Source organism: Elgaria multicarinata, chromosome 8, assembly GCF_023053635.1.
Source record: "Elgaria multicarinata webbii isolate HBS135686 ecotype San Diego chromosome 8, rElgMul1.1.pri, whole genome shotgun sequence".
NCBI classification, from domain to species: domain Eukaryota; kingdom Metazoa; phylum Chordata; class Lepidosauria; order Squamata; family Anguidae; genus Elgaria; species Elgaria multicarinata.
The window spans coordinates 86633028-86645117 of record NC_086178.1 but is presented as its reverse complement, the minus strand read 5'-3'; the positions used below and the strand labels follow the sequence as shown (position 1 = coordinate 86645117).

At 43.5% G+C, this 12090-nt stretch overlaps 1 protein-coding gene across 1 annotated transcript in view; it reads right to left on the bottom strand.

Annotated features, from left to right (window-relative positions):
- PRKG1 (protein kinase cGMP-dependent 1) overlaps positions 1 to 9326 on the bottom strand; it is a 705793-nt gene extending 696467 nt beyond the window's left edge. The window contains exon 1 of the mRNA XM_063132952.1: positions 9016 to 9326. Within this exon, the coding sequence (XP_062989022.1) occupies positions 9016 to 9326 (311 nt within the window). The remainder of the gene's footprint in view (positions 1 to 9015) is intronic.
- Between the last annotated feature and the right edge of the window lie 2764 nt (positions 9327 to 12090).

The following is a 12090-nucleotide window of genomic DNA, read 5'->3' as shown; positions in this document are numbered from 1 at the left end:
GGGATCATCCCTACCTGCTTCCGGGATATCCTGTGTGTCATTTACATGAAGAGGGATGATCCCGGGATGATCCCGGGATAAACCTTAGGTCTAGCTAAGGCCCAAATCTCACTTTACTCATTTTTGCATGTTAAGGAGAACAAACCTGGATTTAAAGATGCAGGAATGCAGCAGCCGTAATGTGCAATGTGGGCCTAAGCTGAAGTGAGTGTGAGAAATAAGTCAAATCTAAGGAGACAGCCCCCTGCTTGCACTGCCCAATAGCCTGTATACAGCTGAGCTCTCACCAAAGTGGATGCTAGGAGAACAGGCAAGAGGAAGGAATTAGGCAGTAAACAGCACCTTTCAGATTCTGCAACAGTCTTTGATACTGTTAAAACTAGGGGGCCTGTCATCACACATGTATAGATCTCCCTTCAACATTGAGGCGAGTTACCCAAAGCACCAGTCTTGCCACCTCATTGACACAGTGAAGACGGCTAAAGAAAGAGAGAGATGGCAAAAAGACCAGCAGCCAAGCGTTTTAGCCTGTGGTTGCTAGGATACTGTGGAGACCCTCCACTGCTAAGCAGACAAGGGAGAAATTAAAAAACAAAACAAAAACGTGCCTAAGCCTTATAAGCAAACAGCAGCAACAATAGAGAGATGCCGCTTCCTTCTGCCCATCTCTACTAGGGAGTGATGCCAGTCTCCAGTGAAATAACATGCACAATAAACCTGGAAACAGTTACTCAGTAGACATGGGGGAGGACAGATGATTCATATTCTAGAGGAACAGACACTGGGCCTCTAGTTAAGGGTCTGTCAGTTTCCCAATTTGAAAGCCAATTTTCTAGGACACAAATCTCCTCCAGCCCTTTTTTGGAGCCAAAGAGCGTTTAGAGGTTATCTTATCAATGTCCTAAAGATTTAATCTCCGATGAGTAAAAAAACCAACAACACCTGCTTATTTTCTTCTGGAATAAGTAGTTATTTATGCAAAAAGATGAACTGCAAAATTCCAGTTAAGTCACGTTCAACTCCGTATAAAATTGCAGCGCTGAGAAACTGCATTACAATTTTGTAAGGTAACAAGAGCACACCAATTCTCCACATTATGGCAATGTTTGTATTTTTGTTTCAAATTCCAATAGTTATTTCTATTAACAAAGAAATATTTGAAATATATTCCTTTATGTTGATTATAGCCGACTCCTTCATAAGAGTCTTCACAATCTTTAGAGAATAAAAGCCATAGTTCCACAAAACATAACTCTGTTTTGTAACCATATTCTGAAATTTGCTAATGTTTATAACCAGGCATTCCAAATAGAAGTTTTTCCATGTGTTATGAAACAATTGTCAACTGTCTCCCATTCTTAATGTTGCTCAAAAAGTGCCTAAAACAATTTTAAAGTGCATTATTTCTAAATGAATTCCTTAAATGGAAAGATACTGGCAAAGGAACATGCTTTGAAATGATCAAACTACTCTCATTCTCTGTACAATGCAGTGAATTAAACCTCTGGTTAAATCTCTTGTGGCTGGGCTTGAACTGTCTGTGTACTACTGTTCAGAATGAAAGTCTAATAATCAGAAACAGATATATGCTTACATTCTGTATACCTCTATCATTTATAGAGTAGAACTCCCATGAATCACCCAGACATGATGGCTAAGGTTGGACTAGTTCAACTATTCCGACAGCCATCTGAAGTGGCATGTTTCAAGTTTTGTTCCATCATATTGGAAGCAGTGTACAAGCTCAGGTTCACCTACTACCTCTGGCTGAACTGTCTCTACAGGGAAACTTCCCCACAACATTCCAGATAGAACTCTCACATTTCACTCTGTGGAGAATACATGTGCTCCTGATGGGACAGCATGAACATCTCACCATGGGGTGTTGTGGAAAAGCAGTAGCACAGAAATAGGAATCATGAGGCATCCCTCAGATCTTCTCAGACATGCCCAAAGCCAAATCCCAGAACCCTCAGTGATACTGGATTCTGGAACACCCTTTGCTATGTGCCCTGTTCGTAATCCTTTCCCACCCACAGCAGCAAAAGCTCTTGAGCCAACCCTGACCCTAGCTATCTGCAAATTCACCACCTCTGTCAGATATTTAAATTCTCCTAGTGTAAATACAAATGTATTTTATGCAAATGCTTTGAGTCCCCTCCCATGCCCCCTATTCATATAAATCAGTCTATAGTCTGTTCCAACATTTTGCATGACATCTGCAGGTACATAATGAGTATTTTCAAAATCATTTTGCATTCTGTTTGTTTGCAAGTTAAGGGTTAGTCAGAGGGCAAAATCCATCCTAATAATAAAATATCAGCAAAGTGCTCCAAATGAGAACAATGGTAACTGTGAAACAAAATCAACTGATGCTTGTTCATCATGACATATTTGTTCAATAGATTTTAAGGGGACTAAAGCGGTGCAACGTAGCCTGTATATTTACTTGGAAGTAGGCCTCACTTAAATTAATGGAACTGACTTCTTCTAATTAACCATGGTTAATAGGACTAAAGTATAATGAATAATACTTCATTATTTTATGGGAGGGAAGAAGAGTATATTCATCAGAATCTTTTTAAAATAGAAATCTTTTTTAAAAAGTTATCTCTGTTTTATCACAGACACTTATGAGAAACAAATGAGTGAAGTCAAATCCCATTTTTAAACATCTATCTCAGCTGGTAGAGTTTGCAATTTTACTGAATGCCTATAGCTATGTATAGTGATCTATAATCCTTTTGGATCATATTGCCATGTAGTTGCAGGAACATTTTGCACCTTTTCTATAGGAAAGTGCATGCAGGCTAACCAGATTGCAATAATTACATGACTCAACCAACATAACAAGACCATCCAAGACATTTTTCTGCCTCATGAGAAGGACAGGAGGGTCTTCTCCCTCCCATTCATGCTCCTTTCCATGTACAGATGCTCAGTGGAGTGGCAGTTGAATCTTACTTCAATGCTGGTGATGGAATAGCATCCACCACTGCATCTGAGGCAGAAGACTAATTTCAGGAGGTCCAAGACAAGCCACAGGGGAATAGCTAGGGGGCTGAAGAACAGCTAGGTGGCTACCGCCACTGCCCCCTAGCATTTGCCACCTGAAGGAGTTGCCTCACTCAGTCTAATGGTAGGGCCAGCCATGAAACAGATGGAGCAACATGTGTGCTGTCTTACAGTATTCACATGGAAGTAAGAGCTAATGTATAACAATCCTAATAACTCTTTACAATCCAGGCTACTGAGAAGCTGCTTTCATGTACCAATTAATTGCTCATACTGTAAGAAGGAAATGTTACTCATAAACATTAGACAATCTTGATACAATGAGGCCCCTCTCTCTGTCTGGCCTATGATGGTTAATTGTAAGGGACCATAAGCAGGAAAAAGGGCCATTCCATAGAAACAAAGATTCTGAATGTTAACTCTCAAAGAGAGAGAAGTTAAATGGTTGTACATGAGCCCAAAACAGATGATCACGTCAAATGGCTAAACAGTGAGCCAAATCAAACAGAAAAAAGATTGACGGTCATATTGTGTTCAAAGAATCAATACTTAGGCTATATATTATATCTTCTAGAAGATTTCTCACCCCTGCAGGTATTTTATTCACCTCATGGGAGTACTGAATGTTGCATTTAAATCTGTCAAAATGAACTGTATTTGCAAAAATATCTGTACAGACAGCAATTGCGATGTTACTAATAAATAAAACCATATAGTATGTTTTGACATGAACCATGAATTTCTCTTTTTAAAAAAGCATATATACTTTTTCATGATTACCAAACTGAATACATGAAGATTTATAAGACAGTCATGAAAGGAAATTAAGTGCCATGTGAACGATGCTATATTTCTTCTTCAGAGGTTTAGCTTTCTCCATTAAAAACTTGTGCAAGTGTGAAACAAGAACAGATGATTTTCCTCAAATTTATTTAAATGCTTCAAAGTAAGATTTATTACAACTGTCCTTTAAATATGTCCTTTCTAGACAAGCAAGGCAGCACAGTGGGAAGGTTCAGAAGCAAGACTCTGCCCACCCCCTACCTCCTTTGAAGACGTTCAAAAACACAGAGTGGAGCAAGATCAGGAAAGCCAGGGCATTTCTTTGAGTATGTGCCAGATGGAAGTTGTGTGCTGCTGCGCTCAGGCTCCATATCTGCATCACAATGGATCTTCCCTGATTTCCAAAGAATGTCAGGCAGTAAGGAGCTCCCCACATTCCCCAGCTTCCTATTGCCTGTCTGCAACAGGATTTTTGTTTTACGACAGGTATTTTAGTTCCCCCATCTCCCTCCAGAACATTTGGTCATGACCTTCCTTCCATTTTGTCATTCGTTACGTTTTATTGCTTGATCACTTATTACTCCAAAGCAAGCCATAAATCCAGCAGGTTGCCACAAAACTATCAACCATACAAACAGATGCAGTTTATAACTTTTTCCTTATCTAAACCTGAATATATGTAGAAGGCCAGAAATGTTATTCGAACAATAGGGATGACCACGGCTTCCAGCCCAATCTTCTGAAGGAACTATAACTCAGCAAAAGAGCACATGCTTTGTATGAAAAATCTCCCAGATTGTATCCTCAGCATCTCTAGCTAAAAGGACCAGATAGAAGGATATTGGGAAGAGGTCAGAATGATATAAAATACTGGCAGTGGAGGCTGGTGGCTCCGATTTCAGTGGGGCTGTAAATCCACTCTGGGTTTCAATCAGAAATAATCAGAACTCTAAAGGAGCTATCTAAGGCGGTGACCCCATTTTGAAGATTGGGATCAGCATCTTGGAAAACTCCTTTATAGTTCTGACAGGTTCTGGCTGAAACCCAGAGCTTATTCACAGCCCCACTGATATTGAAGCCACCAGCCTCCACTAAATATTGGTCTAGAGAGACAAAAAGTGTATAAGGGAGCATCCCATGTCTGTATGTTCAAGGCCTGATACACTATTTCAATTTTGAACTCCAGTTGGATGGGGGAAATCTCTGGATCAAACTTCCCCAACCCAGTGCTTTCCAGATACGTTGACTAAAACTCCCATTACCAGCCCACATGGCCAGTGTCGGGGATGATGGGATCTGGAGGGCACCAGTTTGGGAAAGACTGCTGTGGCCAAATGAACTCTAACCCACCCACCCCATACACAACAGGTATACTATACTGCCCTTTCTGTGGTCTTGGATATGACTTCCAGTGAATCCAATTAATTGGCATGTCTACAGCATAAAAAAGGGTCAGCAGTAAAGCAATTCCTTTATATCCCCTCTTGCATCCTCCATGAACCTATTACATTCAGAAAGGCAGTAGGCATTAGGTATATAAGAGAGTCCCAAGAAGAACGTTTTCTCAGACACATTAAGAAAGGAAGGTTGTCATAATAGCGCTATACCCAAAAAAATGTATATTAAGATAATTGTGGAGATGGAAACAAAATGATATTTTTCTTGCGTCCCCTGGGCTTTTTTGCCCTGGTTATTCTTGAGTATGATGATGAAGCATGTATAGTGTTGTAATCCCTGAGTGTTTCATGTCTCAGTGGAATGGAATGTAAATTGGGACATTTGTTCTAACAGAATTTTACTTATTCTGTACTCTCAGTGGAACATAACACTGAAGTGAGAAAAATCTTTGGTTTTGTTAACTCTGTGAACCTTTACAATTCAGTGATTTAATTTGCATGTCGATAAATTAATTGCAATGTTTCTTTCAGACTCTTTGATAACCTAACATGGGACAAAAACTAAATGCTCAGTGTGTAAGCCAGCTCAATACACTTTCCAGATGACCATGTGGCAAAACAATTGTTGGATTGCTCCACTGTACACCCAGATTGCCTGAACTTGCACAGAAAGCTAATGAAAGAATTTACTCAGATTGTTTGCTGAACAGCAATAGAACAAAGATGGAGTGACTTGATAAAATTTTGTTTCCCATCTTCCAAAATGGTCAGATCCAACACACAATAGTTGCCACAAACTATGGGTCATTTTTTGTATCTTGGAATCAATTCTACATTTGTGTAGAAGCATCTTTAACATCCAGAGTTTGAGCCACAGAAGTTTGTATGAGTGTGTGTGTGTGTGAGAGAGAGAGAGAGAGAAAGAGAGAGAGAGAGAGAGAGAGAGAGAGAGAGAGAGAGAGAGAGAAAGAAGTGGGGAGACAAAGGAGAAATACACATGTGAGTTTGCCATAATGTTGTGCTAGTACAACATAAAAAGAGGCCTACTGGATGGGGGTACAAAAGTCTACCCAGTGAAGCATTCGATTTCCTGTTGTTGTTAGCTAAATATTCCAGAGAAGCTTACAAGCATGGTATGAATGCAACAAGAACCCAGAGCTGAAATCTCAAAATCATTTAACACACTTTTTATCTTCTGACACAATTGTTTGTGTTTCACACAGGTGGATTCCTCTGAGAGTTTCAATTCAGCCCTTTGTCTGGAGTAGCAATTCTAGCCTGTGTTAATTATTATGAGTGTTGAACGAAGTGACACGAGTTGATGTGGTGTAATCTTGGTTCCTGATTGTATGTGTGTGTGTTCTTATAAACATTTACTCAATAATAAAGCACCCTTAATTTGGCTTTAAATTCCTTATTTCCACCAAAATATGTGTCTTGAAGACCACAGCTTATGTTGCATCAAACCTTTTCCTTGAACCAGAAAAAGAAATGCTTTGTAGCTCAGGAAAACCCTGTGAATCCAATAAATAATTTGAAACTAAATGGGGGGATCTACACTACTGCTTTAAAATGCTTTATAACAGTTTTGACAACTGTTGGGGCCCAGGACACACTGCCTATACAGGTTTCAAAACGTTTTCAAAGCACTTTAGAGCGCTTTAAAAGCAGTCGTGTAGATCCCCCATGAGAACATTAAAAAGCACCTTGTATTAGTAACAGTTTCCTAGGCTCTTCTGTATATGATGTGTGGAGCAATCCTAATATTTTTAATCAGAAGTCCATCACACTCCGTTTTAGATACACTTACATGAAAGTAAGTCCCACTGAATTCCGTGGACTTAGTCGTCCAACTGAATCCACAATATCTGACTACCATTGTAACCCATACCTTACTTCTTTTGAAGCAAACGTGCTGCTTCAAATTTGCTAAACTGTTAGGATGTGTGCACTTGGCAGCATCAGCTGGTGACACCTCATAGTTTCTATCTTCAGTTGTCAAAAAGAGCAAAAAGCCACCTTCTCCCTGCCCTCCCTTAAAAAGCCTTGTTGGTTCGACTCCTTCAGTAGGCTTGATGAGCTGTGAAGTGCACCAGACTTCTCCAAAGAGACTCAAGAGAAATGTGGGGTAGAAGTAACACTGGCAAACGGGGAAGAGACCAGAAGGAAGTCCTGCATTGGTGATGCTGTGCCCTAGGGACACCCTAAAGTATGTGCGGGGAAAGCCTACCCTGCAAGCGCATGTGTACAAATACCGGCAGCAAAAATGCAACACACACCTCTCTGCTTCTGTCAGCCAGAGGGGACAGAAGAAATGGAGATTTCCCCAGAGAACCCCACAGTCCTGTCTCAGTAGATTGCGGCATTGAATGGGGCTGCCACAGCATACATTTTGAGCGCTAAGGTTGAGCCTTGGCACATCTGATGTAGCAGCAAATAAATGCAAAGTGTTCACAGAGTGTCTTTCCTTCACCACCAAATAATCGCAACAAGTCTAGGTATATATCTGGGATGAAGGGGTAAGGGTGCTGAGGCCAGAGGCACCTTGGCACCTTTATTTTGTGGAATTAAGGTCAGTTCTGCTGCGTTTCTGCTCTTCCTCCGCCACTTTACAGCCCTCCTCCCACAACGCACACACACAGAAACACACATGAGACCAGTAAGGAATAGCAGGGAAATCTTGGGAGAAAAGAGTGAAGAGCTCCAAAGCCTTCCACCTCTCAGGATTTGAGGGTGGGAGAGATCAAACAAAAGCTGAACTCTTCCTCAAAATGGAAGAAGAAACTTCTGCATTCTGAGATGGAGAAAGGCAAAGCCTATCCTTTGGGTTTTGACAGGGCAATGAAAGGTTGTATAAATCTTTATGGTCTTTCTGTTCTTGCTGGGAAATGAAAGGGGAAAGTGGATGAGTGGGAAAGCTGTTAAGTCACATTCTAACAACTGTCTTATGATAACAGCAACAGTCAGTTTAGAGGCAGCTAGCGTTGCAGGCAAGAAAAAAAAAAGGTGCAAAGCAGTTTTTGCAGAAAGCAACTAAGTCATAGATATACCCCACAGAAAAAGATCACCTTTTAAAAAAAATGTTGCCTGGGATGATTAAAAAAAGCCCTGCCCTAAATAATTTTGCCTGCCTGCCTGCCAAAGAAATTGAGATCCACAGGAAAACAGGTTAGCAAAAAAAAAGAAAACAAAACCCCTACCTCTCTTTAAATAAATAAATACCTAGTGGATAGAACGAGTGCACTTTTTTCCCATGCTTATGTCTGTGATTCGGCTCGCATGGTTCAAATGTTAAATTCAGGGCAGAAGCCACAACGAAAACAAAAATAAACCCAGACAGAAACACATACCACATTGGAAAGAGACAGTCTGATGATGCTGTTACTGCTGTGATAATTTGGAGATGGGGGGAGGGCATAAAATGAGAGAGGATCCCCCACAAACATATTTTCACACTCTAGGAACTCTATTTTCCCCTCCTTCCGAGGGGGTTTGGGGTGGCTTGACATCAATCTGTGAAAAGGCCACAGAGGAATGCTGAAGTGTGTGCAGTTTAATGTGGCTTTGGGAATGTGGGCAGCCCAGAAGATAGAAGAGTTTAGGGCTTAGAGAGAGAGAGAAGGAAAACAGACTGGTGCGAGGAGGTGGGGGGAGTAATTTCTGAAGATGAGAAGAAAAGCGATGGAAAGCAGCAGGCGGTGCACGGGGATCCACAAGGCGAGTGGATGGGCAGCGCGGGCAACAGAGACAAAGACAGGGGGAGAGAGGCTACACCACAGGGACGCCACACGACGGACACAACGCTTAACCCCTGGCTTACTGTGGGCTCTTGGGGTAGAATGGCAGGGTGACATGGCTGAGGTCCTGGATGTCAAAAGCGGTGGGCTCGGCTGAAATGGCCTGCCTCTTGGTCCTCTGCTCGCCTTGCAAGGTGGTGGAGCTTTGCTGATGCGCCTGTTGGGTGGCGGGCCGGATCACGGAGCGGTACTTGTCCAGCTCGTTTTGCAGCTTCTGGATCAGTTCGTCCTTCTGGTCCAGCTCCAGTTCCAGCTCGTCGATGAGAGCATCCCGCTGCCTCAGCTCCTCGATCTTCTCTTGCAAGGCGTATTGTAAATCCCGCAGCGTCCCCATCCTCAACCTCCGCCACCACCGCCACCACCTCCGCCTCCTCCTCCGCCACCACCACCACCACCTCCGCCGCCGCCTCCTCCTCCTCCTCCTCCTCCCTGGAGCTCCTGCCTGCGCCCCCCTCTCCGCTCGTTGCAACTTTCCCCCCCGCCCCACAAAGTAGCCGCCGCCGCAGCCTCCTCCTCCTCCTCTTCCTGCCGCTTGTCCCACTTCAAGCCAACTTTGCCAATTTCTGCTCCGATCGACCTGCTGCCGCCGCCGCCGCCGGCAGAACCCGTTAGCCCTTTAACGCACGCCTCCAGCCTGGCTTGCTTAGGGTCGGCTGCTTCGGCGTGGCGCGGCGGTCAGGGAGTTAGGCGAGGAGGCGAAACATCATCCTCTGAAATGGTGCCCCATCGGCACCGCTCCACCGACGGCTGGGTTGTTAACAGTGATTTCTATCTGCCTGCGTCAAGCTAGACTGGAGAGAGAGAGAGAGAGAGAGAGAGAGAAAGAGAGAGGAGACGGAGGGAGGGAGGGAAGGAAGGAAGGAAAGAGAGCGAGCGAGCGAGCGAGCAAGGGGCGTCTGCAGCATGCCGTAGCACATGCACTTTCCCTCTGTCACTCTTTGGAGGGCTACTACTCCGCTCCACTACACAGCCAGCAGTTCTTCTTCTCCTCCGCCCCCCCTCCCGCCGCCAGCAGAGGTAGGTGAGTGGGTGGGCTTTGTTGCATTCCAGGCACTTCTCGCTGAAATGGCGCGCCACGTTTGCAAAGGAATGTGCCGCCTTTAGGACACTTTCATTTGTAGGGCGGGTAGACATTCAGAGTTACGCACGCAGACGCCTACTTCGCCTTTTCAAGAGCCACCGTAGTAGTAAATCGCTTTGCCAGACCGTCTCAGGCTGGCCCCGGGCAACCTCCAGAGCTCGCTGCCGAAGTTCCATTTCCACTGGATACTCACATCCACACGCGCGCGCGCGCGCGCGCGCATCCCAACCCCCAACCCCCGTCCCCAGCAACTAGTGGCTTATTTCAAACGTGAGAAGTCACAGGAGGAATTTACCTAGCAGGTACACTCTCTGGAAGAACTGCATCCTTAACTAACCTCAGAGGTTTGGAGACTGACTGTGTCCACTGAGGGCAAGGCACTCTGCACATGCCAAGAGACACTCTCTGTATTAAATTCACATGTTGGTTGGAGAGAAAGAAATGGCTCCTCCTCCAAATTGTCTTTAAGCATCCCTTAGTAACAGCTTCGACAGACTTTCTCAGCCTGTCCAATGCAACCTCCAGGTTTAGGCAAAGCTCCTTCTGTAGGACAGACAAAATGCACTAACAGTTATAGATACACACATTTAAAATATTCATTGTACCACCATTACCAGACCATTTCAACCTGCCTAAAGCAACCTCCAGGGTTTTCCATCTCTGCTTCCAGCTACCTGAACTTTCATTTTTTGAGAACTGGAGAAGATAATTAGGTGTGTGTGTGTGTGTGTGTTAGCCATCCAATTTTCTCAGGGTAGTCAAAGGTTTGTCCCTCTCTATCTCAGTTGGATAGTAAGCTTATTTGCCCATTACAGCCACAAGAAATAAGGCAGTTATCTGAGAAGGAAAACAACTGATTGGCTGGGGATGGGTGGGAAGTATTAACATTTTAAATAGCTTGGGGAGGGGGCTAAAAGGGACCTTGCTTAGTTCACTGGAAAAGGCTGCTGACTGTAGGGTTTCATCTTATCTTCTTTGATTCAAGGTGGGGGATTGAAAAGTAAGAGCTTCATCTACCTGGATCTTTCCTGGGGTTTGGCCTCAGTCCTTCAGACTGTGTAATCAGAGAAAACAGGTGCAGTGTGATAATTCTGCACCAAGATCCAAACTAATGCTTTTCCTCCCCAGCAATTGATGCATGGCTTCAGATTCAGCACCTGGATCCTTCTCAGTCTAGCCAGTATTATTTCCTACCTGCAATTCCATCCCTGGAAAGGAAATGCTGTTGTAAGAGCGCTCACTGCAATCAAACAAGGTATGGAGTGTGTGTGCAATGCATCTCACGGCCAGGTGCTTTAAGACATACACTGTACAAACCCACCCACCCCCAGGTCTTGCATGCATCTTTTAAACCTTGCTTTGTGCATTTATGGGCAAATTCAAACTGCAAATCTGTTATCTTAATCCTGCCAGCTCTGTATTAGAGTTAGTTTAAATTCCACCACATGCCTAAAAGAGGAGCTGCTCTTGAACACACTTGAACATTCAAACTCAATCCACCAACCCTGCTACAACCACAGTTCTAAGGGCAGATTGATACATATCTGATCCTCACCTAGAGAGGGAGCGCCTCTCCTTATATATGCCTGCCCAAGACTTGAGATCTGTTGGAGGAGCCCTTCTCCGCATCCCACCAGCACAACACATTCGCTATGATGGGACAAGGGAGAGGGCTTTCTCTGTTGTGGCACCCCGACTGTGGAATGCCCTCCCCTTGGAGGCCCGACTGGCACCAACACTGATTTTATTCCGGCGCCAAGTGAAAACATGGCTTTTTAACAAAGCCTTTGATGGTTGAATTCACTAAGTTGGCACATTGTTTTAACACTTTTAATAGTTTTACTGCTTTTAAATTATATATTGTTTTAACTTGGGTTATGGTTTAATTTGTTTTTAGCTGTGTATATTTACTGTTTTATACTGTATGCTTTTATCTGTACACTGCCCTGAGATCTTATTGATATAGGGCAGGATATAAATGTTTTAAATAAATAAATAGTGACTGCAACATTAATGT